Genomic DNA, 26,530 nt, shown 5'->3' on the forward strand with positions numbered 1-26,530 from the left:
CCTGGTCCCCAAAACCCATCCCTGGTCCCCCACAACCCATCCCTGGCCCCCCAAAACCCATCCCCAGACCTCATAGACATTTTTATTTTTATTTTTTTGGGGGGGTTAACATTTATTCCAGCTGAGCCGAGAGCAAGGGGTCATGGGGGGGTAGATGCCACAGTCCGCGTATGTGTGTGTGTCCCGGTTAATATTAACATCTGGAAAATGGGCAAAAAAGCTTCAAACAGCCCCAAAAATAAGATGGATTAGAATTTCTTGGGGAGTAGGGGGGGGTTAAAGAGGGTCTGGGTGAGCAATTGATGCTCCACCACCCCATCACTGTTTCAGGGGCTCCCCAAAGACACGCACCCCCCCCCCCCAGTGCTCGGGGGTGGGGATTCACTGCTCACCGCAGGGTTGGGGGCTCAGCGCCAGCTTAGGCAGCTGAAATTTAGGGGTCCCCTCACCCCCAAACCCCCCCAAATTGAAGCGCGGGGTGACTTCCATCATCACCGGCCGCTGGTTAAATTCAGGGTTCCCGGGGGAGAGCTCAACGTTGGGTAACCGCATCTTCCCCCCCTTGGGTTGAGTGGTGGGGGGCTCCGGCGGGGACCCCCCAGGGGAGAAACCCACCCTGGGCACCCAGCGCCGGCGCCGGGCCTTGCCCTCCGCTTCCCCGTTGATGTGGGGATGGGGGTCCACCACCCGGTTATCTTCTCCTTTCTCCTTCGGCTTCACCAACACCAACACTGCCTTCTTCACACTGCCCATCCTCATCCTCCCCTCGCCTTCCAACCCGCTCCCGGCCAAACCTGTGCCGAATTTTGGCAACTTGACCCTAGACTGGCGTGCCAGTGCCGTATCCTTCCTGGTGGTCTCCTCCATCCCATCCATCCCTGGCGGTGCCAACTCCAACACCGGCACCTTCAATGCCGACACACCGGTGGGTTTCGGTATCTTCCCACTTCTTGGATCCTCCGGTTCTTTTACCGGCACAGTGAAGCCCACGGCGGGGACGGTGAACCGGGGGGTCAACGCTTGCGCCCCCTCATCACCCATCGCCCCCTTGGTTTTCAGCTTCAGCCAGATCGTGCCGGGAGACTCTGGCATCTTCCTTCCTGCCGTCCCAATGCTCAAGCTCTCGGCGCTTCCTCCGCGTCTCATCATTTTGGGGTCCCCACCGATGCGGATGTCGGGGCTGGATCCCCCAAATTTCGGCAACTTCACCCCTCCACCCAGCTCCGGCCCAGCGGGGAGTTTAGGCAACGACGGCACGCGCCGGCTGCCTGTTGCTGGCAGGGCGATGCCCACCTGCGGTACCCGAAGCCGGGGGGTCCTGGGGGACCCCGGTTCCACCGACGACCTATCGTCCCCCCCCAGCCCCCCGATTCCCACCTGTGGCAGCTTCATCACTGCGCCGGCATCCTGGGGACCCTCCTCACCGCCGGCACCCTTGTCCCCATCCTTGACACCGAAAGGTGCCAGGGATAATTTGGGGACCTTCAGCTTGGCACCGGTGGCACCAACCGTCCCCAAAGCCAGGTCTAAGGCCACCGCGGGACCGGTGACAGCGATGCTGGGTGGTGCTGGTGCAGCCGTGCCGCGGGACACGGGGGAATGCCCGTTGCCATCGCCACCCATTTTGAGCTTGGCGAGGGACAACCCAAATCGTGGCAGGGTGAATTTGGGGGGTTTGGGTTTGGCGCCGGTTGCCGGCACGTCCCCGGTGAGCCGTGCCGGGGTGGCGATTTCCACCGCTGGCAGTGGTGCCGTGGGCTCCAGCTCCAGGCTGAGCTTTCGGAGCCCTTTGGCAAACCTGGCCGCCACGTCCGGCATCGCCGCGGCATCCCCCTCATCCAGCGCCGCCGCGGCACTGGCACCTGCTGGCAATGCCAAACCCACGTCAACGCGTGGCACAGAGATATCAATGGACGGCACCACCGGCGCCGGGAAGGTCAACCGAGCCGGTGCTGCCGGCGGTGACTCTGACCGCCGTGCCGGCAGCTTCACCTCCAACCGCGGTTGCCCGCTGGCGATGGCCAGCTCTGGTTTGGGCACGCTGAGCTCAGGGACCAGCTCCACGGTGGCGCTGGGGACCGCGATGGTGATGGAGGGGACACGGATGCCGGCGAACCCCCCTCGAGTGCCGGCGTCCCCCTCCTCATCCTTCCCCGGGGCCGTGCCGAAATTCGGCAGCTTGGTTTTCGGCACCGGGCTCCCCTCCCGCTTATGGCTGCTGCCGGGGGTGTCTCCCTCCCCCAGCTTGATTTGGCGTTGGTTTATGGTTGTGCTGGGCTCCTGCATCACCGCCGGCAGCGGCAATGCTGGCACGGCCACCTCCAACCGCGGCAGCCGCAATGCCGGCTCCTTGGCTTGAGGGGTGGTTGGTGGTGCCGCTCCGGTGAGGCTCAGCCCCACGGTAAATTTGGGTGCTGCCACCTCCATGGCTGGTAACCGGGTGCCGGGACCCGTTGGCACCTCGGCGGCGATGCCGGGGACCTCCGGTTTCACTGGCGGCCCCTCCATCGACGGTGTTTTGCCGGCCGCCGCTTCCTTCACCGTTAACCGGGACGGAGTCGCACGCGGTCGCTTGGACTCCGCCGCCAGCGGCACTGCGGTGGATGTGGCAGTCGGTGCTGGTTCAGCCGCGCTGTGGCTCTTCACCAGCTTGGGGAGCTTGGGGAGGGCTAACTCCACGGCCACGGCGCTGGCGGGTGCTGCGCTCGCTGTGCCGGGTGCCGACGGCGGCTTCTTGGGGGGCGTCAGGATCGGGATGCTCTGGGGGGGGGGGGGGCAGATGGGACCTGGCACCCACCACACCCAGGTGTGCACCCCTTGGGACCCCCGAGCACCCGGCGTCCTCGGGGACCCCCGAGCATCCCACATCCCCCCCCCTGCATCCACAGGGACCCCCCCAAACTTCCCACATCCCTCCCCCTGCATCCACAGGGACCCCCCCAAACATCCCACATCCCTGTCCTGCATCCACAGGGACACCCCCAAACATCCCACATCCCTGTCCTGCATCCACAGGGACCCCCCCAAACATCCCACATCCCTCCCCTGCATCCACAGGGACCCCCCCAAACATCCCACATCCCTGTCCTGCATCCACAGGGACCCCCCCAAACATCCCACATCCCTGTCCTGCATCCACAGGGACCCCCCCAAACATCCCACATCCCTGTCCTGCATCCACAGGGACCCCCCCAAACATCCCACATCCCTCCCCTGCATCCATAGCCCCCCCCAAACATCCCACATCCCTGTCCTGCATCCACAGGGATCCCCCCAAACATCCCACATCCCTCCCCTGCATCCACAGGGACCCCCCCAAACATCCCACATCCCTGTCCTGCATCCACAGGGACCCCCCCAAACATCCCACATCCCTGTCCTGCATCCATAGCCCCCCCCAAACATCCTGGTCCTGCATCCATCGGGACCCCCGAGCATCCCGCACCCCTGTCCCGCGCCATCGGGACCTACCAGCCTGGCCACCTTCCCCTGCTGTCCCTCGCCGCCGGTGCCGGTGCCGCCGAGGGGGATGCGGGCACCGGGCGTCCGACGCCGGAGGCAGAGCGAGACCTTGCAGGACCTGGCACCCTCCAGCACCCGCACGACGTCCTCGGGGGGGGCCCCCTCGAAGAAAACCCTGGCGCTGAGGAGCCGGTCACCTACGGGGGCCATAGGGGCCGTCACCCTGAGTGCCATCCCCCCCCAGTCCCATGGTTACCCCCCCCCCCCCCAAATCCGGGTGGGTTTCGGGGACCCCTCACCTTGGTGGATGCGCGAGGATTTGGGCGCCTTGGCGATGTAGAGGCCGTGGCGGTCACGGGCCACGGCGATGCCCGTCACCCCGGCCTCGGGCGGCGTCTCCAGCTCCACCAGCTCCGCGTCCTCCTATGGGGCAGAGTTGGGGGGTGTGTGGGGGGGGTGGGACCTGACCCTTCCCCCCTGCCCCACCGCCCACCGCCAGCCTCACCTCCATGGAGGGGATGAGGGGGGTCCCCTCCTCCGGGGGGGTCACTGGAGTCACCGGGGGGGGGACACAGGCGATGGCTGGGGGTGCTCCGGCGCCTCAGGCTCCTGCAAATGGGGGGCACAGACCCCAACTCCCCGTTGCAGCCCCCCCGTCGCAGCCCCCCCACCCTCCTCCCCTGCCCCGCATCCTCAGGCAGCCCTAGACCGGGGGGGGGCCCCCCATCCTTTCCCATCCTGCACCCCAAAACCACTCCGCCGGGATCCGTCGAGACCCCGACCCCCCCCCTCACCTCCCGTCTCCTTCCCGCTTCGGCGCTCCGCTAGGAACTGGTCGTGTCCCCTACGCACAACCGGGATGGGGGGACCCGGGCGTCCAGGGCCCCCCCTAAAAGACAACCCAGGCGTCCGGGCTCCGCATCCCACACCGGCTCAGCAAAGGTCACCAGCTCCCCCCCCCACACACACACACCCCCCATCTTTGGCATTGCACCCCAAACTTCCCGCTGGCACCCACCCACGCACCGGCGGGACAAGGGGGTCCCTTGTCCTGGGTCCCCCGTCCCACCACCCCAAGGGAATTCCTGGAATTTGGGAGACTCAGCAGAAAATCCCGTGGGACGGAGCGTGGCGCGAGGCTGGATTCGACCCCGCGGTCCCAGCGACGGCAGCTGGGGACACATTCTGCAAACCGCGTCCCCTCCCCAGGTCTGCCCTTGCTCCGGTGTTGGTGCCTGCTTGTGCGATCTGCACGGCTGCACGGGTGCACGGCTGCACGGGTGCACGGGTGCGCAGAAGCACGGCTGCACGGGTGCACGGGTGCGCAGAAGCACGGGTGCACGGGTGCACGGGTGCACGGGTGCACGGGTGCACGGCTGCACGGGTGCAGGAGTGCAGGAGCATGTGGGTGCACAGGTACACTGGGCTGGTGGGGTGCAGGGTTTGGGGAGCACCCCTGGGCTGGGGGGGGTGGGATAGCACCCCTGGGACTCCCAATAACACTCCTGGGACCTCCATAGCACCCCAGAACCCCCAAAATACCCCTAGGACCCTCACAGCACCCCTGGGACCCCCATAACACCCTTAGGACCCTGTAGCACCCCCGGGACCGCCATGGTACCCCCATGAACCCCGAAACACCCCTGGAACTCCCATGGGAGCCTCAAAGCACCCCTGGGACCCCCCGTGGGGCCCTTGGGACACCCCCAGGGTCCCCATAGCACCCTTAGGACCCCTAAAGCACCTCTTGGATACCCATAGTGACCCTGAGACCCCCCCCAAAGCACCCCTAGGACCCCCATAGCACCCTAGGGACCCCCATAGCACCCCCCAAGGGGAGCCTGGACGCCTGGGTCCTCCCCCCGCAAGAGCTGAGCAATGTGCTGACTCAGCACCCATGGGCGAAGGTGGACACGATGAATGGAACGATTGATGGTGCGAGGGTGCGGGGGCCCTGGGGAATTCAGCAGCACCCGCTGCACCCTCCCCAAGCCCTAAGGAGGTGGATGCCGACACCCTGTGTTTTCTCTGGCACCCAAGGGTGCTGCACAGCCCCCCCAGGCAGGGCTGAGCACCCAGGGGTGTTGCGTGGCTCCCCAAAAACACTCAGGGATGCTCCAAAAATCCCCTCAGCACCCAGGGGTGCTGCAAGACCCTCTAGCGGGGCTCAGCACCCAGGGGTGCTGCATGACCCCCTGCAGAGCACCCATGGGTGCCCCCCCCCCTCCCCATGCAAACACCCGGTGCCACTCGGCACAGGGTGGGGGCTGGATTCAGCAACCGGGGACCGAAATGCTCGAGCCGCTTGGATGCTTTTTGGCACAGAGGTGATGAATAATATTCATTTTTTTATTATTATTATTAATTAATTAATAATAATAATAATAATTGCAGCCCCTGGGCTGCGGGGGGGAGCGGGCAGAGAAATTTCAGGCCTGTCCCCCCAGTAAGTGGTTAACGGCCCTGGGTGGGGGAAACTGGGCTGGGAAATGCTCAGAAAAGGGTCGTTGCGGCGGTGCTGCCGCGTGCCGGTAACGGTAATGCGGTGCTGCGGGGTGATGCCGCCGTCTGTCGGTAACGGTGATGCCGTACCGCAGGGTGATGCCACCGTCTGTCGGTAACGGTGATGTGGTATCGCGGGGTGATGCTGCCGTCTGTCGGTAACGGTGATGCCGTACTATGGGGTGATGCCGCCATCCATCGGTAACGGTGATGCCGTACCGTGGGGTGATGCCGCCATCCATCGGTAACGGTGATGCCGTTGGTAGCTGGGGGTGGCTTCTGCAAGAAGCTTCTAGAAGCTTGCCCCACGTCCAACAAAGCCAACGCCAGCTCCGAGACGGACCCGCCGCCGGCCACGGCTGAGCCCATCAGCGACGGTGGTAGCGCCGCTGGGATCACAGAGTTAGGAGGGGGGAAAGGGAGCAGCAGGGTGAGAGGAACTCTGCAGACACCCCGGTCAGTGCAGGAGGAGGGGCAGGAGCTGCTCCCGGCGCCGGAGCAGAGATCCCCCTGCGGCCCGTGGAGGATGATGATGGTGGAGCAGAGATCCCCTGCAGCCCGTGGAGGATGATGATGGTGGAGCAGAGATCCCCCTGCGGCCCGTGGAGGATGATGATGGTGGAGCAGAGATCCCCTGCGGCCCGTGGAGGATGATGATGGTGGAGCAGAGTTTCCACCCATTTTGGTAATAAATTGGACGAATTTTTCTCTAAGTTGGGTCTGTTTTGCCCGTGACGATAGCACGCGACCTCCCCCCATCCTTCTCTCGACCCACCACCCTTTCGTTAGACCTTCTCTCCCCTGGCGAGTTAAGGGGGGGGGTGATGGAGCGGCTCTGGGGGGCACCTGCCTGAAAATCTTTATTATTTGGGGGCAAGACACCTTAAAATGGGGGGGACACACACAAATACAGGGGGTGGGGGGTGTCTCTGCCACAGGGGGGGGGCGTCAGCGGGGGCAGAAGCAGAGCTCGCAGGGACGGGGGATGTTGGTGATGCCGCTGACGTCGGGGCGCAGGTCGAGGCGGGGGCGGCCGGGGGGGTGACGGAGCTGGAAGCGTTGCAGGATGGCGGTGAGGAAGAGGAAGAGTTGAGCCCGCGCCAGGCTCTCCCCCAAACACATGCGTTTTCCTATGGGGGAGAAAAGAGGGGTCACTTTGGGGGGGTCCCCCTGTCGCATGAGGTGGAGGGGGGGGGTCTTGTGTCGGTACCCACCTGCGGAGAAGGGTATGAAGGCTTCGCTCTTCCTGAACCCCCCTTTTTCATCCAGAAAATGACGGGGGTCGAAGGCTTCGGGGTTTTTGAAGTACCGGGGGTCGTGTAGGACCGAGCTCAGGATGGGGTAGATGGTGCAGCCCTGGGGGGGGGGAAGAGAGAGAGGGGGGAAACTGGGGGTGACCCCCCCCCAAAGCCCCAAACCCTTCCCCGAGGCGGGGGGGGCGTAAGCAAGAATTACCCATTGCTAATCAAGAATTAACCGTCGCTAATGGAAAAACAGGGCCAGGCGACAGCTAATCAACGATTAACGAGCGATCGATGAGCCCGTTGTGCAATTAACAGTCAATGATTAAGCGCGCGGTGCCGGCGATCATCGATCGGTTAATAGCCGCAACGAAGGAATGCGGTTAACGCTTTCCAATCCGCAGCGTTGGCGGAGCGTCGTGCAATTAACGATCCGGTAACCGATTCATTAATTAACCTCGCCCTAACGAGCGGTACCTTGGGGATGGTGAAGCCGCCGAGTTCCGTGTCGCGTTTCACCGTCCGGATAAAACCGAGAGGGACGAGATCGAGGAACCGCTGCGCTTCGTGGAGGACGGCGTCGGTGTAGGGCATGGCCCCCCGATCCCGCAGCGCGGGGGTCCGCTCCGACCCGATCACCCGCTCGATTTCCTCCTGCACCTTCCCTGGGGTGGGAAACGGGGTTGGAAACTGGGGGGGGGTGTGGAGAGGGGTGGTGGGACACCCGGCACCCATCGCCGCCTCCCACCTGCCACCTCGGGGTGCTCCAGCAGCAGCATCAGGCAGTAGCGGAGGGTGATGCTGGTGGTCTCCGTCCCGGCCACGAACATGTCAAACACCGTCACGTACATGTTGTCCCGCGTGAAAGCCGTCCTGGGGTTCCCCTTCTCCTGGATTTGGGGGGGGGGGGGCAAAAAAAAAGGGGGGGGGGGAGTTGGGGTGCATCCGGCAAAGGCGTCCACAAAATTTGGGGAGGGGGCTGTGAAATCCCGGGTCACCTTGTGGCCCCCCATGATGATGCTCAAGGTCCCGTCCCTTTGTCCCCCGTGTGCCCCCAAGATGATGCTCAGGGTTGTCTGTGTCCCCCCCCCAAGATGATGCTCAGGGTTGTCTGTGTCCCCCCCCCAAGATGATGCTCAGGGTTGTCTGTGTCCCCCCCCCAAGATGATGCTCAGGGTTGTCTGTCTCCCCCCTACGATGACGCTGGGGGTTGTACCCCCCCGCCAAGTGATGTTCGGGGTTGTGTGCCCCCCCAAAAAACAACGCTCGGGGTTGTCTGTGTCCGTCCCCCCCCAAGATGATGCTTAGGGTTGTGCCCCCCACAAAATGATGCTCAGGGTTGTGCCCCCCCCCCCCCAAACGACACTCGGGCCCCCGCCGCCCCCACCTGCTCCATCCTATGGAGGAAAACGTCCACAAAATCCCGGGGCGACGCCGAATCCAAGGTGGCCTCGTGCTCCGCCACCTTCCTGGCCAGGAATTCGTGCATGAAGGAATTGTTCTGGAAATAGGTTTTGTGGGGGCCGGGCAAAAGCTCCATCAGGCTGGGGAGGAAGTTGTAGAGCTGCCGGGAGAAAACCAAACGGCGCGACGCCGGTGAGGCGGCGTGGTGCCGGTGAGGCCAGGGGCAGAGATGGTCCCCCCCCCAACAAAACCCACCCCCCCCCCAAAAAAAAACCCCCAACCCCTCACCTGCCCGGCGATGGAGCTTTCCAGGCGGAAATTTTCGGTGAGGCGCTTGAGGACTTGGCGGTACTCCTCGTCGTCGTAGCTGAAGCGCTCGCCAAAGAGGATGCGGCAAATGGCGTTGCCCACGGCTGCGCTGAGCAGCGCGGCGGGGTCGAAGGGCTGCCCTGCGGCAGGGGGGGACGACACGACGATGACACGGTGATGACGGCATGGTTAGACCACACACACACACACCCACCCACCCACCTCCCGGTCCCGCCGCGGTCTCGCCGCGGTCTCGCCGCCCACCTTCGGTCCGCGCCAGCTCCCGCAGCAGCATCCCGGTCTCCTCCTGGACCTGCTCCTCCACAGTCCTCTTGCCCATGCCGAAATCCCGCAGCGCGGTGAGGGTGAAGCGCCGGGTCTGCACCCACATCTCCCCGTTGCTCATGAAAATGCCGAGTTCTTTACTGTCTTTGTCCGACAACGGGAACCGACCCCGGTCGGTGAATTCATCCCCGCGGTTCACCAGCACCTCTCGTATCAACTTGTAGCCGAAGACGACCACCACCCGCTCCGAGCCGAAGCGCAGGGAGAAGATGGGGCCGTATTTCTCGCTCAGCTGCGGCACAAAGAGACACCCCCTCGGTGTGGGTCGTGGCACCCCGGCGGTCTCGGCATCGGCACACCAGGGATTTTGGCATCGGCACCCCAGGGATTTTGGCACTGGCACCCTGGGGGGTCTCAGCATCGGCACCCCAGGGTGTTCGGCATCGGCACCCCAGGGGTCTCGGCATCACCACCCCGGGGATTTTGGCATCGGCACCCTGGGGGTCTTGGCATCGGCACCCTGGGGGTCTCGGCATCACCACCCCGGGGATTTTGGCGTCGGCACCCTGGGGATTTTGGCATCGGCACCCTGAGGGTCTTGGCATCAACACCACGGGGATTTTGGCATCGGTACCCCAGGGATTTTGGCACTGGCATCCTGGGGGGTCTCAGCATCAGCACCCCAGGGTGTTCGGCATCGGCACCCCAGGGGTCTTGGCATCAGCACCCGGGGATTTTGGCATCAACACCCTGGGGGTCTTGGCATCACCACCCCGGGGATTTTGGCATCAGCACCCCGGGGGTCTCACCCCCCCCCCCCGCTCACCTTGTGGAAGGTCTTGCAGGTGTCGGCAGCCCTGACCTGCAGCAGGTTCCCGATGACCGGCAGCGCCGGCGGCCCCGGCGGGTAATTTTGGTTCCGTCGTTCCTTTTGCCACTGGGCAATGAGGGTGGCGACCACCAGGACGAGGAGGAGGAGGATGGTGACGGTGCCCACCGGTTCCATGGCTGCTGGCGCTGGGCTCGGCTCGGCGGCGGGGAGCAAAGTCTGCCGGCAGCGGGGATGTTGTGGCGGCACAACCAGGGCCACCGGGCGATCGATGACCTTGAGGACGTTGCTGGGAAGGCGACCTGCTCGCGGCGCGCATCAGGGAGCTGGGCAAAAAATGGGACCCTGCCCTCACCGCGCCGCCGTGGGTGCCAGCGGCGCTGAGTACGCTGAGCACCCTGAGCTGCCCCTTCGCCTGCAAAGCCCGTCCCCAAACCCCGTCCCCTTGGTGCAACCCCCGTCCCCTCGCTGCAAACCCCGTCCCCTTGGTGCAAACCCCGTCCCTTCGCGGTGCCCTTGGCAGCCGCCGGGAATTTCTGCCGGCTCTGGCCGGAGCACCCGGGATCCCGCAGCCCTTGGACCCGCAGGCTGCAGCCATAGCTGGGGGGGGGGGGCTGAGCCTTTGGGGGGGCTGAGGCTTTGGGGGGCCCTGAGCCTTTGGGGGAGCCCTGAGGCTTTGGGGGGGCTGAGGCTTTGGGGGGCCCTGAGCCTTTGGGGGGGCTGAGCCTTTGGGGGGCCCCTGAGCCTTTGGGGGGGCTGAGGCTTTGGGGGGGGCCCTGAGCCTTTGAGGGAGCCCTGAGCCTTTGGGGGGGCTGAGGCTTTGGGGGGGCTGAGGCTTTGGGGGAGCCCTGAGCCTTTGGGGGGGGCCTGAGCCTTTGAGGGAGCCCTGAGCCTTTGGGGGGCCCCTGAGGCTTTGGGGGGGCTGAGGCTTTGGGGGGCCCTGAGCCTTTGGGGGGCCCCTGAGGCTTTGGGGGGGCTGAGGCTTTGGGGGGGCCTGAGGCTTTGGGGGGGCTGAGGCTTTGGGGGGAGCCCTGAGCCTTTGGGGGGGCCCTGAGCCTTTGGGGGAGCCCCCGAGCCCTCGGTCCCAAAGCTGAGATGGAGCCAAGGAGGAGGAGGAGGAGGAGGAGGAGGAAGGTCTGGCAAGCCCTCTGCACGGCCTCGGTGCTCAGATCTGGCCCTTTGGGTCTTGGGCTTGGCTCGGGGATTTGCACGGCTTTGCACACTTGGCACGCCCTGCACACTCAGCTCGGGGCTTTGCACGGCTCTGCACGCCGATGGGGTATGGGGGACGCAGGTGCCGTACTGGGGTCCCATCCCCTCACACCCTGTGTCCCCCCCAAGATGATACTCGGGGTCCCAGAACCTCCCACCCCCCCACACCGCGCAGGCGACACCGCAACCGCTTTGAGTTCACCGGGGACTTTATAGAGCCAGTGCCCACACTGGGGTGGGGGGTCCCGGTGCCAGGATGGGGGTCCTGGTGCTGGGGGGGTGTCCCAGAGCCAGGATGGGGGGTCCCGGTGCTGGGGAGGGTCCTGGTGCCAGGATGGGGGGTCCTGGTGCTGGGGAGGGTCCCGGTGCCAGGATGGGGGGTCCTGGTGCTGGGGGGGGTCCCGGTGCTGGGGGGTCCCAGTGCCAGGATGGGGGGTCCCGGTGGTGGGGAGGGTCCTGGTGCCAGGATGGGGGGTCCCAGTGCTGGGGGGGGTCCCGGTGCTGGGGGGTCCCAGTGCCAGGATGGGGGGTCCCAGTGCTGGGGGGGTCCTGGTGCTGGGGGGGGGTCCCAGAGCCAGGATGGGGGGTCCTGGTGCTGGGGGGGTCCTGGTGCTGGGGGGGTCCCGGTGCTGGGGCTGTGGGGGGGCTCAGCGGGCCACCATGCGGAGCTGGTAGACGGGGGGGATGTTGGCGAATCCGCTCTCCAGCGGGGCGGTGGGCAGCTGCGCCGGCGGCACCAGGGGCTGGAGGCGAAGGCTCTGCAGGATGGTGGTGAGGAAGAGGAAGAGCTCCATCCTCGCCAAGGCCTCTCCCAGGCACACCCGCTTCCCTGCAAGCACAAAAAGGGGGGGCGTTAAGTGTGGGGGGGGGGGGATTGCGGGACCCCCCCGGGGTCCAGGGGCCCCCCCTCTCCGTCGCCGGCGGTACCGGAGGAGAAGGGGACGAAGGCTTCGTTCTTCTTGAAGCGTCCGTTCTCGTCCAGGAAATTGGAGGGGTCGAAGGTGTCGGGGTGTTTGAAGACGGAGGGGTCGTGCAGGACGGAGCTGAGCAGGGGGTACACGTCGGTGTCCTGGGGGGGCACGGGAGGGGGGTCAGCGGCACGGCGGGGGGCACGGACCTCCATGGCCAGCGTGCGTGGGGCAGCGTGCACGGGGGAGCGTGCATGGAGCAGGGTGCGTGGGCAAGCGTGCGCTTAGCAAATGTGCGTGGGGCAGCGTGCACAAGGAGGTGCGCGTGCAGCAGCACGCGTGGGGCGGGGTGAACGGAGCAGCACACACACAGGGCAGCGTGCACGAGGCAGCGTGCAAGGAGCAGCGTGCACGGAGCGGCGTGCAAGGAGCGGCGTGCACGGAGCGGCGCGCTTCCTCTCGTGCTCGCGTTTTCCCGCGGGGAGGACACGGAAACGGCACCGTCCCCGTGCCGGCACCTTGGGGATGAGGTAGCCACGGAAGAGGACGTCACGGGTGACGGTGTGGGGCACGTTCATGGGGATGAGGTCACTGTAACGCTGGATCTCGTGGATGACGGCGTCCGTGTACGGCATCCGGCTCCGGTCCTCGATGTTGGGTGCACGATCGCGGCCGATCACCCGCTCGATCTCCTCGTAGACCTTCTCTGCGGCCCCGGCCGGGGCCGGGGATCCCGTTCAGTGACACCACGGAGCGCGTGGGGGTCCCCGTGGGTGGGCGTGCGTGCACATCTCGCCACACTTACCTTGCACGTCCGGGTGTTTCATCAGCATGAGGAAACCGTATCTCAGGGTGGAGCTGACGGTCTCCGTCCCGGCGAAGAAGAGGTTGAGGGTGGTCAGCTCCAGGTTCTCCGTGTTGAATTCCGAGGAGGGGTTGTCCTTCTCCTGGGGACGGGGGACGTGCGCGGCGTGCGCAAGGGAGCCGGAGAGTGCGGGAGCACGGGGGAGAGCAGCCATGGGCGTGCAAGGGAGCTGGGTGCACGGGAGCACCCCTGGGTGTGCAAGGGAGCTGGGTGCACGTGATCATCCCAGAGTGCACGGGAGCACCCCAGGGTGTGCACAACCAAGCTGGGTGCACGGGAGCACCCCTGGGCGTGCAAGGGAGCTGGGTGTGTGGGAGCACCCCTGGGTGTGCAACGGAGCTGGGTGCGTGGGAACACCCCATGGTGTGCAAGGGAGCTGGGTGCGTGGGAACACCCCATGGTGTGCAAGGGAGTTGGGTGCGTGGGAGCACCCCTGGGCGTGCAAGGGAGCTGGGTGTGTGGGAGCACCCCTGGGTGTGCAACGGAGCTGGGTGCGTGGGAACACCCCATGGTGTGCAAGGGAGCTGGGTGCGTGGGAACACCCCATGGTGTGCAAGGGAGCTGGGTGCGTGGGAGCACCCCTGGGTGCACAAGTAAGCTGGGTGCACGGGAGCACCCCAGGGTGTGCAAGGGAGCTGGGTGCATGGGAGCACCCCTGGGTGCACAAGTAAGCTGGGTGCACGGGAGCACCCCTGGGTGCCCGGGCTCAGCCCCGGGGTGCCCAGGAGCACCCCAGGGTGCAGGACCCCCCCTCACCTTCTCCATCTGGAGCAGGAAGCAGTCGATAAAGTCCCGCGGGAGCCCCGGCTCCAGCGTCTCGGCGTTTTTCCGCACCCGACGGGCGATGAAGCTCCTCATCCTCGCCAGCAGTCGCGGGATCTTGGTGTGGGGGCCCGGGAGGTGCTTCAGGAAGGTCTCACCCATCTCGTAAAACTACGGGAGAAGGGTCAACGCCGGCGTCGGACCCCCCCCTACCCCACCCTACCCTCCCGGCACCCACCTGCGACCAAGGGGTGCTGAGCTCCCGAAAACTCTCGTTCATCATCTGGAGCAGCTCCAGGAATTCCTCGTCCCGATAATCGAAACGATTCCCGAAAACGATGGAGCAGATGATGTTGGAGACGGCGCAGCTCAGCAGGTACGTGGGGTCGAAGGGGTTTTCTGGGAGGGGTGTCGGGGTGGGGTGAGGGGTCTGAGCACCCAGGAAAGCTACCCCCACCCTGACACCCCCCCCTCCTCGGACCCACCTTGGGTGCTGCGCAGCTCCCGCAGCAGGATCTGCGCTTCCTCCTGGATCCGGCCCTCGATGCTTTTCCGCCCCATCCCGAAATCCCGCAGCACCGTCAGGGAGAAGCGGCGCAGCTGGCGCCAGCGCTCCCCGTTGGAGAACACCACCCCTGGGGGGGGGGGGACACGGGGGGGGTGAACGCTCTGCGGGGAGGGGGGGCACCCACTGGGGGGGGGCACCCGGTGGAGGGGGGCATCCAGGGGGGGACCCAGCGGGGGGGGCACCCAGTGTGGGGGGGGCACCCAGTGGGGGGGGGCACTCAGTGTGGGGGGGCACCCGGGGGGGCACCCAGTGGGGGGGGGACCCAGCGGGGGGGCATCCAGTGTGGGGGGGCACTCAGTGTGGGGGGGCACCCGGGGGGGGACCCAGGAGGGGGGGCACCCAGTGTGGGGGGGCACTCAGTGTGGGGGGGGACCCAGTAGAGGGGGGACCCAGTGGAGGGGGCATCCGGGGGGGCACCCATTGGGGGGGCACCCAGTGTGGGGGGGCACTCAGTGTGGGGGGGGCACCCGGGGGGGCACCCAGGAGGGGGGGCAACCAGTGTGGGGGGGCACCCAGGTGGGGGGGGCACCCAGTGGAGGGGGGCACCCAGGAGGGAAGGGGCACCCCATGGTGGGGGGGCACCCACTGGGGGGGCACCCGGTGGAGGGGGACACCCGGGGGGGGACCCAGTGTGGGGGGGGCACCCAGGATGGAAGGGGCACCCTATGGTGGAGGGGCACCCATTGGGGGGGCACCCAGTGTAGGGGAACCCAGTGGGGGGGCATCCAGTGTGGGGGGGCACTCAGTGTGGGGGGGCACCCGGGGGGGGACCCAGGAGGGGGGGCACCCAGTGGGGGGGGGCAACCAGCGTGGGGGGGGGACCCAGTGGAGGGGGCATCCGGGGGGGCACCCATTGGGGGGGCACCCAGTGTGGGGGGGCACTCAGTGTGGGGGGGGCACCCGGGGGGGCACCCAGGAGGGGGGGCAACCAGTGTGGGGGGGCACCCCGGTGGGGGGGGCACCCAGTGGAGGGGGGCACCCAGGAGGGAAGGGGCACCCCATGGTGGGGGGGCACCCACTGGGGGGGCACCCGGTGGAGGGGGACACCCGGGGGGGGGACCCAGTGTGGGGGGGGCACCCAGGATGGAAGGGGCACCCTATGGTGGAGGGGCACCCATTGGGGGGGCACCCAGTGTAGGGGAACCCAGTGGGGGGGCATCCAGTGTGGGGGGGCACTCAGTGTGGGGGGGCACCCGGGGGGGGACCCAGGAGGGGGGGCACCCAGTGGGGGGGGGCAACCAGTGTGGGGGGGGACCCAGTGGAGGGGGCATCCGGGGGGGGCACCCATTGGGGGGGCACCCAGTGTGGGGGGGCACCCAGTGTGGGGGGGGCACCCGGGGGGGCACCCAGGAGGGGGGGGCAACCAGTGGGGGGGGGCACCCAGGTGGGGGGGGCACCCAGTGGAGGGGGGCACCCAGGAGGGAAGGGGCACCCCATGGTGGGGGGGGCACCCACTGGGGGGGCACCCGGTGGAGGGGGACACCCGGGGGGGGACCCAGTGTGGGGGGGGCACCCAGGATGGAAGGGGCACCCTATGGTGGGGGGGCACCCATTGGGGGGGCACCCAGTGTAGGGGAACCCAGTGGGGGGGGGGCACCCAGGAGGGAAAGGGCACCCCATGGTGGGGGGGCACCCACTGGGGGGGCACCCAGTGTGTGGGGGGCACCAAGGAGGGAGGAGGCACCCAGTGAGGGGGGCACCCCATGGCGGGGGGGGGCACCCAGTGTGGGGGGGGCACCCAGTGGGGAGGGGGCACCCCATGGCAGGGGGGGGCACCCAGTGTGGGGGGGCACCCAGTGGGGGGGGGGCACCCAGTGTGGGGAGCACCCAGTGGGGAGGGGGCACCCCATGGCAGGGGGGGGCACCCAGTGGAGGGGAGACCCAATGTGGGGGGATGTGGGTGGGTGCCAGCACCCATCCGCTCAGCACCCACATGTGGGGTGCCACCCCCCCCCCCCCCCCGCCTCACCGTGACCCTGGAAAGTCTTCTCCACCGTCGGCATGCGCCCGCGTCCGGCGAAGGCGTCGGCGTTCTCCACCAACGCCTCCCGCACCGCCGCGTGCCCCCGCAGCACCACCACGCGCCGCGTCCCCAGGTACACGGTGAAGACGGGGCCGTAGGTCTGGCTCAGCTGGGGGGGGGGGGGGGGGGACACGGACACAGAAATGGGTGATGGGGGGGGGGTCCCCTTGCACCCACCCCCCCCCCGCACCCCCCCAGACCCCCCCTCACCTTCAGCAGGGACTGGAGGGTGCGGGAGGGGGAGATCTGCAGCAGGTTGCCCAGGATGGGCAAAGCCGGGGGGCCGGGGGGCAAACGACCCGCCTGCCGCCGCCCCCGTAAAGCGAGGAAGAGGAGGAGGAGGGCGAGGAAGGCCAGGAGCGGGACGAAGGTGCCGCTGGGTTCCATGGCGGCTGCGCCCACCCCCCCCCGCCGTGCCCCGGGGGCCTCCTGCGCCCGCAGCTCTTTATGTGCCACGGCCCCCCCCAGGGTTGCACAAGCGGCCGCGCTCCCCGCCTGCACCGCGGCACGCCCTGGCACGGCCACCGGCCCCGGTGTGGCCCCGTGCGTGGCCACGTGGCCCCGTGCCCTGGTGCACGGCCCCGTGCACATCCCTAAGCCCTGGTGCACGGCCCCAAGCCCTGGTGCATGTCCCCATGACACTAGTGCATGGCCCCGTGTATGTCCCCAAGCCCTGGTGCGCGGCCCCATGACACTAGTGCATGTCCCTGTGCATGTCCCCAAACCCTAGTGCACGTCCCCGTGTCCTGGTGCACGGCCCCGTGCCACTAGTGCATGGCTCCGTGCATGTCCCTGTGCCCCCGTGCACGTCCCCAAGCCCCGGTGCACGTCCCTGTGCCCTAGTGCATGTCCCCGTGCACGTCCCTGTGCCACTGGTGCATGTCCCTGTGCATGTCCCCGTGCCCTTGTGCCCACCTTGCACGTGGGGGTGCTCGCCGGGGGGTACCCCGGTGCCAGGCAGCCCCGTGCCCCCCCCCCCCCCGCAGCCCCCCCAAACCCGTCTGGCGGGTGGGCCGTGAGGAGGAGGAGGGTGGGCGCCGTGGGGCGGCACCGCCGGTCACCCAACAGCCGGAGTCGCGGTGAAGGGGCTGCTGCGGCACCGACCCCCCTGGGAATCGGCCACCGCCAGCGAGTGTTGCACAACCGGCCCGGCCCTCGCACGTGGACCAGGCAGTGACAATGCTGCGGCAGCGCCCGGTGTGCAAACGCTGCCGGTACCGGCACGGGGCACCCAGCCCGCACATGCACGGCCTCGTGCCCTCGTGCATGTCCCCGTGCCCTCGTGCGTGTCCCCGTGCCCTCGTGCGTGTCCCTGTGCCCTCATGCATGTCCCCGTGCCCTCGTGCGTGTCCCTGCTGCACGTCCCTGTGCTCTCATGCACAGCCCCATCTCCCCGCTGCACGTCCCCGTACCCTCGTGCACATCCTCGTGCCCTCGTGCACGGGGGGCACAGCCCTGGCCGCAGAGCCCGGAGGGGACAGGATCGGCCCCAGGGAGGGGACACAGGGGCAGGATCCGGTGACCCCCCCCCGGCCAGGAACAGCTCAGTGCTGCCCAGCCGGCTCGCGGCACGGCACGGCATGGCACGGCATGGCATAGCATGGCATGGTGCAGCAAAGCATGGCACGGCATGGCACGGCATGGTGCAGTGTGGCACGGCACAGCATGGCTTAACACGGCACAGCATGGCGTGGCACGGTGCGGGCTATCACGGCACGGCACGGCACGATGTGGGATATCACGGCACGGCACGGCACGGCGGTCTGGCCAGGCCGCACCGGAGGGCTGCGGGGACACGCGGCCCCGCTCGGCCTGGCTGCAGCTGGGCTGGCGCGCGCCGGCGGCCTGATGTCAGCCCGTGCCGTGCCAAAGCTGCCGTCACCGCTGCCCGGCGCCGCGCCCGGCCAGAACCGCTGCCGGATGGGCGCCCGGGGACCCCCACGGCACCCCGCGGCACCCCACGGATCCACGGGGTTGCGGGGGGGTGGGTGCGGGGGGACGCCCCGGGGTAGGGAAGGTGCTGGGGGGGGGTGTGGGGTGCAGGGGGGTGCTCGGGGGGGTGCAGAGGGGGGGTGCAGACCTCGTGCACCCCAAACCCCCGGCGCACCCTGGCGTCCCGGTCCCGGGTGACCGCGGTGGCGGGGGGAGGACGGCTGCCCCCAAAGGCGGCCCCGCTGGCCCGGGGCCCGCGGCGTCACCGGGAGCGCGGCCAGTTCCCAGCGGCGGGGGCCGGGGGGGGACAGTGACGTAACGCCAGTGGCGGGGTGGGTGGGGGACACCCTGGGGGGCTCCGGGACCCCCCAGTCCTGGGGTGGCGGGGGGGGGACACGACACGGACGGACACCCTGACTCAGCCTGCGGGTCCGCCCTGTCCCCACCCCGGGTCCCCACCCTGGGGTCCCCACCCCGGGGTCCCCAACATTGTCCCTGTCCCCTCCCCGGGTCCGCACCCATCGCTGCGTCACTGTCCCCGTCCCAGCCCCACGTCCCCACCCCGGGTCCCCACTGGAGGGGTGCAGCTGGGTGCTGGGGGTGAAAACTGGGTGCTGGGGGGGTGCAGCTGGGTGCTGGGGGTGCAGCTGGGTCCTAGGGGGTAAAAACTGGGTGCTGGGGGGTTCAAACTGGGTGCTGGGGGGTTCAGACTGGGTGCTGGGGGTGCAGCTGGGTGCTGGGGGGGTGCAGCTGGGTGCTGGGGGGTAAAAACTGGGTGCTGGGGGGTGCAGCTGGGTGCTGGGGGGTGAAAACTGGGTGCTGGGGGTGCAGCTGGGTGCTGGGGGGTGAAAACTGGGTGCTGGGGGGGTGCAGCTGGGTGCTGGGGGTTCAGACTGGGTGCTGGGGGTGCAAACTGGGTGCTGGGGGTACAAACTGGGTGCTGCTGGGTTCAAACTGGGTGCTGGGGGGGTGCAGCTGGGTGCTGGGGGTTCAGACTGGGTGCTGGGGGTGCAAACTGGGTGCTGAGGGGTTCAAACTGGGTGCTGGGGGGGTGCAGCTGGGTGCTGGGGGTTCAAACTGGGTGCTGGGGGTACAAACTGGGTGCTGGGGGGGTGCAACTGGGTGCTGGGGGTTCAAACTGGGTGCTGGGGGGTTCAGACTGGGTGCTGGGGGGTTCAAACTGGGTGCTGGGGGTGCAGCTGGGTGCTGGGGGGTTCAAACTGGGTGCTGGGGGGGTCAAACTGGGTGCTGGGGGGTTCAGACTGGGTCCTGGGGGTGCAGCTGGGTGCTGGGGGTGAAAACTGGGTGCTGGGGGTGCAGCTGGGTGCTGGGGGTTCAGACTGGGTGCTGGGGGGTTCAAACTGGGTGCTGGGGGTGCAAACTGGGTGCTGAGGGGTTCAAACTGGGTGCTGGGGGGTTCAAACTGGGTGCTGGGGGGGTGCAAACCGGGACCTGCACCCCAGGTGGGGGGGCCCCGTGGTGTCCCCAGCTCAAAGCAGCAACTCGGGGGCGGCAGGAAATTCCTCCGGCGCGGAAGCACCAGGAATGCGCCGACGCTGGCGTGAGCCCCGGTGCCGCAGCCTCGCACGAGGCCGGTGGCGTCGCACGAGGCCCAGTGGTGTCGCACGGGGCCTGTCGGTGTCGCACGGGGAGTGCTGGCGCGGCACGGGGCGTGCAAGCCTTGCGCGAGGTGCGTTAGCCTCGTGCAGGGCACGTCGGCGTCGCGCAGGGCACGCAAGCCTCGCACGGGGCGTGTTGGTGTCGCACAGGGTGTGTGGGTGTCGCACGGGCGGTGCAAGCCTCGCACGGGACACAGTAGCCTTGCACAGGGTGTGTGGGCGTTGCACGGGGCATGTTGGTGTTGCACGGGCTGCACAAGCCTCGTACGGGGCACAGTAGCCTTGCACAGGGCGCGTGAGCCTCGCACGGGGCACAGTAGCCTCGCACGGGGCACGTTGGTGTCGCACGTGGGCATCAGTGGGACATTACAGGGACCTCGGGGGGGACCCCAGGATCCCCCTCCCCATGTTGGGGGGGGCTGAGCTCGTGCAAACTCCTCACACCCAGGACAAGTGTCCCCACGGTCGCAGGGGTCCCCGGGGGGGGGGGTCCCCATTGGCGGGGGGGGGCGGGGGGGGGTGGGGGGGTCCCCCAGGGTGCTGGGTCCCCCCGGGCAGGGTGGGGGGAGCAGGAACTGGAGCTGGGGGTAAAAATAACCGGGCAGAAAGTCCCGGTGGGCGGGGGGGGCCGCTGCTCCGGCCCCTTCCCCTTTCGGTATGAGACGGGGAGGAGGAAGCGCCCCGGCCTCGATGTTGGGGTGTCACCCCCCCCACCGCACCCCGGTTCCTCTCTCAGGCCCTTGCGGGGGGCCAGACACCACCGGCCCTGGGTGGGGGGGGGGGGTGTCACACCCCAAGGTTGGGGGACCCCGAGTCTTGCCTGAGTGTCGTGTGTCCCCCCCCCGTCCCACATCTGATTTGGGGTCCCCCCCGGTCCCACTTTGAGGTCCCCTCACTCCATCCCACCCCCGTTGGATCCCGGTTCAGCCCCCCAAGTCCCTGTTTGGGGTCCCCCCGGTCCCAGCTTGAGGCCCCCCCACCCCATCCCTCCCTGTTTCGGGGGTCCAGGTCCAATCCCCCCCCAGTCCCGGTTCGGGGTCCCCCCCCACTCCATCCCTCCCCGTTCGGGTCCCCCCGATCCCGCTCCATCCCCCCCCAGGCCTTGTTCGGGGTCCCCCGGTCCCAACTCAGCCCCCCGGTCCCTGTTTGGGGTCCCCCCACTCCATCCCTCCCTGTTTCGGGGTCCCCCAGTCCCGTTCCATCCCCCCCGCTCCCACTTTAGGGTTCCTGCGGTCCCGTTTCGGGGTTCCCCCAGTCCTGGTCCGGTTCCCCCCGCTCCCTCTCCATCCCCCTGCTCCCATCTCGGGGTCCCCCCCGGTCTCATTTCGGGGTCCCCCCCCCCCGGTCCCATTTCGGGGTCCCCCCCCGGTCCCATCTCGGGGTCCCCCCCTCCCCTCTCCATCCCCCCGCTCCCATCTCGGGGTCCCCCCCTCCCCTCTCCATCCCCCCGCTCCCATCTCGGGGTCCCCCCCCTCCCCTCTCCATCCCCCCGTTCCCATTTCGGGGTCCCCCCCGGTCCCATTTCGGGGTCCCCCCCCGGTCCCTCTCCATCCCCCCGCTCCCATCTCGGGGTCCCCCCCCCTCCCCTCTCCATCCCCCGCTCCCATCTCGGGGTCCCCCCCCCCTCCATCCCCCCATCTCGGGGTCCCCCCTCCCCTCTCCATCCCCCCGGTCCCATCTCGGGGTCCCCCCCCCCGCTCCCATCTCGGGGTCCCCCCCTCCCCTCTCCATCCCCCCGGTCCCATTTCGGGGTCCCCCCCCGGTCCCTCTCCATCCCCCCGCTCCCATCTCGGGGTCCCCCCCTCCCCTCTCCATCCCCCCGTTCCCATCTCGGGGTCCCCCCCCCTCCATCCCCCCATCTCGGGGTCCCCCCCCCGGTCCCATCTCGGGGTCCCCCCCCCGGTCCCATCTCGGGGTCCCCCCCTCCCCTCTCCATCCCCCCGCTCCCATCTCGGGGTTCCCTCCCCGCTCCCATCTCGGGGTCCCCCCCTCCCCTCTCCATCCCCCCGCTCCCATCTCGGGGTCCCCCCCTCCCCTCTCCATCCCCCCGTTCCCATTTCGGGGTCCCCCCCGGTCCCATTTCGGGGTCCCCCCCCGGTCCCTCTCCATCCCCCCGCTCCCATCTCGGGGTCCCCCCCCCTCCCCTCTCCATCCCCCGCTCCCATCTCGGGGTCCCCCCCCCTCCATCCCCCCATCTCGGGGTCCCCCCTCCCCTCTCCATCCCCCCGGTCCCATCTCGGGGTCCCCCCCCCCCGCTCCCATCTCGGGGTCCCCCCTCCCCTCTCCATCCCCCCGGTCCCATTTCGGGGTCCCCCCCCGGTCCCTCTCCATCCCCCCGCTCCCATCTCGGGGTCCCCCCCTCCCCTCTCCATCCCCCCGTTCCCATCTCGGGGTCCCCCCCCCTCCATCCCCCCATCTCGGGGTCCCCCCCCCCGGTCCCATCTCGGGGTCCCCCCCCCGGTCCCATCTCGGGGTCCCCCCCTCCCCTCTCCATCCCCCCGCTCCACCCCTCCGCCCCCCCCATCCCCCCCGGGCGCGGTCGGTCCGTCCCGGCAAAAACTTTCCTCCTCCTCCGCCATCCCCGTCCTTCCTCCTCCTCCTCCTCCTCCTCCTTAACCCCTGCCCGTCCCGGCACGGCGGGGCGCAGCCGGCGGCTCCGTCTCCCTCCGGTGGGTGCCGGGGGGTGCCGGGGGGTGCCGGGGGGTGCCGGCGGGGCGATGGGGGGGCCCTGCCCGGTGCTGTTGGCGCTGCTGGCCGCCGCCCTGGGCTCGGGACCGGCCCCGTCCGGTGAGTGGGGGGGGGACGTGGGGGGGGGGGGGGACACACACAGACACGACACGCGTGGGACACCCCGAGGGCTGCGGGGGGGGGGGGGGGAGAGGAGCTTTGGGGGGTGGAGAGGCAGGTTTGGGGGGCGCCCCCTTTCCGAGGGATTTTTTTTTTGGGGGGGGGGCACGGGGGAGGGTCCTTTCGGGGGGGAGAAGGGGCCCCTGGGGGGGGTCCCCGCCGTGCCTCAGTTTCCCCGGGGGATGCTCCGGACCCCCCCGCCCCATAACGGGCCCTGGCCCCCCCCAAGCAGGGAAAAGGGGGGGTGCGGGGGAGGGGGGGGACACTCGCTGTCCACCCCCCCCCGCCCCGGGGCCACCGCCCGTCCCCGCCGTCCCGGCCAGACATCTGGGGCTGGTTATGGCCGGGGGGGGCGGTGACCGCGGCCGCCTCCCCCCCCCCCCGGCCCGGGGCGGGGGGCAGATGCCGGGGATGCCTGGAGGCTCCCGGGGGAGCGGGGGGGCCCCGCGGTGGGGCCGTGACCCCCCACTTCCCTTCCCACGCCCCGCAGCGGCCCCCGGGGGACCCAGGTGTCCGGGATGGTTTGGGGGGTGCTCGGGGGGCGGGGGGGCTGTGGGGCAGCAAGGGGTCTGGGGGGGGGAAAGTGGGGGTCCCGGGGGGTGGGGGGGTCCTGGGGGGCAATGGGGGTCCTGGGGGGGGGGGGGTGTCCCAGTGGGTGGGGGGGTCCTGGGGGGCAATGGGGGTCCTGGGGGATGGGGGGGGGTCCCAGTGGGTGGGGGGGTCCTGGGGGGCAACAGGTGTCCTGGAGGGGGGGGTCCCGGGAGATGGGGGGGTCCCAGGGGCAGTGGGGATCCCCGAGGGCAATGGGTGTCCTGGGGAATGGGGGGGGTCCCAGAGGGTGGGGGGGTCCTGGGGGGCAACGGGTGTCCCGCGCATTGGGGGGGTCCCGGGAGATGGGGGGGTCCCAGGGGCAGTGGGGATCCCCGAGGGCAATGGGTGTCCCGGGGAGTGGGGGGGTCCCAGAGGGTGGGGGGGGACCCGGGGGGGGCTGTGGGGGTCCCAAGGGGTGTGTGTGTGTGGGGGGGGGGGGGTGTCCCGCTGAGGTCTGTGTCATCCCCGTGTCCCCCCCCCGCCAGCCCTGTGGTTCCTGGAGAACCCCTCCAACGTCACCTCCTCGCTGGGCAAGACGGTGCGACTGCGGTGCCGGGTGCGGGGGGCCGGTGAGCCCCCCGAGATGGGCTGGTGGCGGGACGGGCACCCGCTGGAGTTGGCCGATAGCGACCAGGCCCAGGTGCCGCTCAGCGAGGACGTCTGGCTGGCCACCAGCCAGCTCAGGTGGGCCACACCGCCGCACGCCGGGCGGCACGGCCGGCACCGCGTCGCACCGCGCCGTGTCCTCCTGTGCCGTGTCGCACCGCGCCGTGTTGCACCGTGACGCGTCGCACCATGCCATGTCCTCCTGTGCCGCGTCGCACCGTACGGTGTCCTCCTGTGCCGTGTCGCGCCACGCCGTGTCCTCCCGTGCCGCGTCATACCGTGTTGCGCCGTCTCGTGTTGCACCGTGCCGTGTTGCCCTGTGCTGTTTTCCACCATCCCACGCCGTGTTGTACCGTGTTGTGCTGTGTTCCACCGTTCCGTGCCGTGTTGTGCCGTGCCGTGCCATGCCATGTTGCGCCGTGCCATGCAGCGTTGCATCATGCCGTGTTGCACCGCGCCGTGCCGCGTTGCACCATGCCGTGTTGCCCTGGGCAATGTTGCCCCGTGCCATGGTGCACCATGCCATGCCGCCCTGTGCCGTGTCGCGCCGTGGCGTGCCATATTGCGCTGTGCTGCGTTGCATCATGATGCACCGTGTCGTCCCGCGCCATGTTGCGCCGTGCTGTGCCGTGCCGTGTTGCACCATGCCGTGCCATGCCGCGTCGTGCTGTGCCACGCCAAGCTGTGTTGCTCCGTGCCGTGTTGCCCTGTGCCACGTTGCTCCATGCCGTACCACGTTGTGTTGTGCCGCGCCGTGCCGTGTTGTGCCGTGCCGTGTTGCTCCATGCCACGCCACATCATCTTGCATCGTGCCGTGCCGTGTTGTGCCGCGCCGTGTTGTTCCATGCCACACCACGTCGTGTTGCATCGTGCCGTGCCATGTTGTGCCGCGCCGTGCCGTGTTGTGCCGTGCCGTGTTGTGCCATGCTGTGTTGCTCCATGCCACACCACGTCGTGTTGCATCGTGCCATGCCGTGTTGTGCCGTGCCGTGTTGTGCCGTGCCGTGTTGTGCCATGCTGTGTTGCTCCATGCCACACCACGTCGTGTTGCATCGTGCTGTGCCGTGTTGTGCCACGCCGTGCCGTGTTGTGCCGTGCCGTGTTGTTCCATGCCACACCACGTCGTGTTGCATCGTGCCGTGTTGTGCCGTGCGGTGCCGTGTTGCGCCGTGCCGTGTGGTGCCATGCGGTGCCGTGCGGTGCCTCACGGCACGGTGCCCCGCAGCATCCCGGCCGTGCAGCTCTCGGACGCGGGGCGTTACCGGTGCTGGGCGCGCGCCGGCGGGGAGCAGCTCCTGTCCACCGAGGCTCACCTGGAGTTGGCGGGTGAGCGGCAGCACCCATGGGTGGGGGGGGGCACCCTTTGGGACCCCCGGCACCCCCCTGACACCCCCCCCCCCCAATTCCCAGGGCTGCCCTTCTTCTCGGAGGAGCCGCAGGACCTGGAGGTGGGGGTCGACACCCCCTTTAACCTCAGCTGCGGCGCCCGCGGCCCCCCCGAACCCGTGCGGCTGCTCTGGCTGCGGGACGGGGCCCCCCTCAACTCCCTGCAGGACCCCCTGGCCAGAGCCCCCTCCACGCTGCTGGTCCCCGGTGAGAGGGATTGGGGGGGGCAGCGGGGGGGGTGTTGGGGTGAATGGGGGGGCTGGGGGCGGGGGGGGGCAGGACGAAGCAGGGTTTGGGGGTGACGGGGGGCTCCGGGGGGCCTGAGGGGGTTCGGGGGGGGTCGGCGAGTCCCACCCAGCCACGCGGGGAAGGGGGGGGGGGGGGCGGTCCCGTCCCGAGTGACTCAGCCCGAGGGGGGGGGGGGGACAGCGGGTGGCCGGAGGTGACGCCGCTCTGAGTCACTCGGGGGACCCAGGCGTCATGGCAGCCCCCCCAGCCCCCCCCCATCGCTGGGAGCGGGACCCGGGCCAGGGGCTTGGGGGGGGCCGCGGGGAGGGGGGGGGCTGCACCCCACGGGGACCATGGGCTGCCTGGTCTGGGGGTCCTGTGTCCCCCCCTCCCCATGCCCCCCCTCCCCTCCATGTCCCCCCTTCCTGGTGCACCTGCACCCCCCCCGTGCACCTGCACCCCCCCCCGTGCACCTGCACCCACTTGTGCCCCACATTCCTTGTGCACACCCCCCTCCTGGTGCACCTGCACCCCTCAGGCCATGCAAAGGAGGGGGACCCCCCCAAATCCTCTCTCTCCCCCCCCCCCGTGCCCCCCCCCCAGGCCTGAACCGCAGCAGCTCCTTCTCCTGCGAAGCCCATAACGCCCGCGGCGTCGCCACCTCCCGCACCGCCACCGTCACCGGTGAGTGGGGGGCACTCGGGGGGGGGGGGGGGGGGCCTGGGAGGGGGGGGCCGGGTCCTGCTCACCCCTGTACCCCCCCCCAGTGGTACCCCAGCGCCCCCGAAATCTGGGGGCGGTGAGGAGGGGGGCCGCGATGGCTGGAGGTGACCTGGGAGCCGGGGGCCAGCGGGGAGACCCCCCTGCACCTCTGCACCGTCCAGGTATGGGGGGGGCACGGGGGGGTCTGGGGGGACATGGGGGTACAGGGGGGCACAGGAGCACGGGGGG

The 26,530-nt window shown here is 69.2% G+C and overlaps 4 protein-coding genes across 4 annotated transcripts in view; 1 reads left to right on the plus strand and 3 right to left on the minus strand.

Annotated features, from left to right (window-relative positions):
* Positions 1-105: 105 nt before the first annotated feature.
* On the minus strand, positions 106-4,421 carry PRX (periaxin). Its single transcript, XM_075738574.1, has 5 exons — positions 4,257-4,421; positions 3,968-4,071; positions 3,762-3,885; positions 3,472-3,659; positions 106-2,760 (listed from the first exon to the last, which is right to left on the minus strand). The coding sequence occupies exons 2-5, from the start codon at positions 3,971-3,973 to the stop codon at positions 382-384; spliced, it is 2,697 nt and encodes an 898-aa protein (XP_075594689.1). The 5' UTR covers positions 3,974-4,071; positions 4,257-4,421; the 3' UTR covers positions 106-381.
* Positions 4,422-6,806: 2,385 nt separating this feature from the next.
* On the minus strand, positions 6,807-10,354 carry LOC104634655 (cytochrome P450 2C16-like). Its single transcript, XM_075738598.1, has 8 exons — positions 10,030-10,354; positions 9,183-9,495; positions 8,898-9,058; positions 8,593-8,769; positions 7,954-8,095; positions 7,683-7,870; positions 7,179-7,320; positions 6,807-7,094 (listed from the first exon to the last, which is right to left on the minus strand). The coding sequence occupies exons 1-8, from the start codon at positions 10,207-10,209 to the stop codon at positions 6,913-6,915; spliced, it is 1,485 nt and encodes a 494-aa protein (XP_075594713.1). The 5' UTR covers positions 10,210-10,354; the 3' UTR covers positions 6,807-6,912.
* A 1,081-nt stretch (positions 10,355-11,435) lies between these two features.
* On the minus strand, positions 11,436-16,773 carry LOC104630855 (cytochrome P450 2G1). Its single transcript, XM_075738587.1, has 10 exons — positions 16,581-16,773; positions 16,317-16,479; positions 14,265-14,414; positions 14,018-14,178; positions 13,774-13,950; positions 12,958-13,099; positions 12,671-12,858; positions 12,172-12,313; positions 11,858-12,073; positions 11,436-11,782 (listed from the first exon to the last, which is right to left on the minus strand). Exons 1-9 carry the CDS (start codon positions 16,755-16,757, stop codon positions 11,892-11,894), a joined length of 1,482 nt encoding a protein of 493 aa, XP_075594702.1. The 5' UTR covers positions 16,758-16,773; the 3' UTR covers positions 11,436-11,782; positions 11,858-11,891.
* Positions 16,774-22,498: 5,725 nt separating this feature from the next.
* The window catches only part of LOC142599056 (tyrosine-protein kinase receptor UFO-like), a 6,957-nt gene continuing 2,925 nt past the window's right edge, over positions 22,499-26,530 (plus strand). The window contains exons 1-6 of the mRNA XM_075738611.1: positions 22,499-22,708; positions 23,845-24,043; positions 25,191-25,291; positions 25,376-25,558; positions 26,183-26,263; positions 26,347-26,502. Coding sequence (XP_075594726.1) covers positions 22,639-22,708; positions 23,845-24,043; positions 25,191-25,291; positions 25,376-25,558; positions 26,183-26,263; positions 26,347-26,502 — 790 coding nt within the window. The 5' untranslated portion in view covers positions 22,499-22,638. The remainder of the gene's footprint in view (positions 22,709-23,844; positions 24,044-25,190; positions 25,292-25,375; positions 25,559-26,182; positions 26,264-26,346; positions 26,503-26,530) is intronic.

The sequence above is a fragment of the Balearica regulorum genome, chromosome 34 (assembly GCF_011004875.1).
Source record: "Balearica regulorum gibbericeps isolate bBalReg1 chromosome 34, bBalReg1.pri, whole genome shotgun sequence".
In the NCBI taxonomy this organism is placed as follows: Eukaryota; Metazoa; Chordata; class Aves; order Gruiformes; family Gruidae; genus Balearica; species Balearica regulorum.

Bases quoted from the DNA above. Each gene is read 5' to 3' on its own strand.
- PRX (XM_075738574.1), bottom strand. The intron at 3,660-3,761 runs GTGAGGGGTCCC...TGGCCCCCGTAG, and splicing joins ATCCTCGCGCATCCACCAAG to GTGACCGGCTCCTCAGCGCC. The intron at 2,761-3,471 runs GTAGGTCCCGAT...CCCCCCCCCCAG, and splicing joins AGGGGAAGGTGGCCAGGCTG to AGCATCCCGATCCTGACGCC.
- LOC104634655 (XM_075738598.1), bottom strand. From the start codon at position 10,209: ATGGAACCGGTGGGCACCGTCACCATCCTCCTCCTCCTCGTCCTGGTG. The intron at 9,059-9,182 runs GTGGGCGGCGAG...CCCCTGCCGCAG, and splicing joins GGAGCTGGCGCGGACCGAAG to GGCAGCCCTTCGACCCCGCC. The intron at 8,096-8,592 runs GTGGGGGCGGCG...CCCCAAATCCAG, and splicing joins TCCTCCATAGGATGGAGCAG to GAGAAGGGGAACCCCAGGAC.
- LOC104630855 (XM_075738587.1), bottom strand. From the start codon at position 16,757: ATGGAACCCAGCGGCACCTTCGTCCCGCTCCTGGCCTTCCTCGCCCTC. The intron at 12,859-12,957 runs GTAAGTGTGGCG...CCGGGGCCGCAG, and splicing joins GAAACACCCGGACGTGCAAG to AGAAGGTCTACGAGGAGATC. The intron at 12,074-12,171 runs GTACCGCCGGCG...TTGTGCTTGCAG, and splicing joins CTTCGTCCCCTTCTCCTCCG to GGAAGCGGGTGTGCCTGGGA.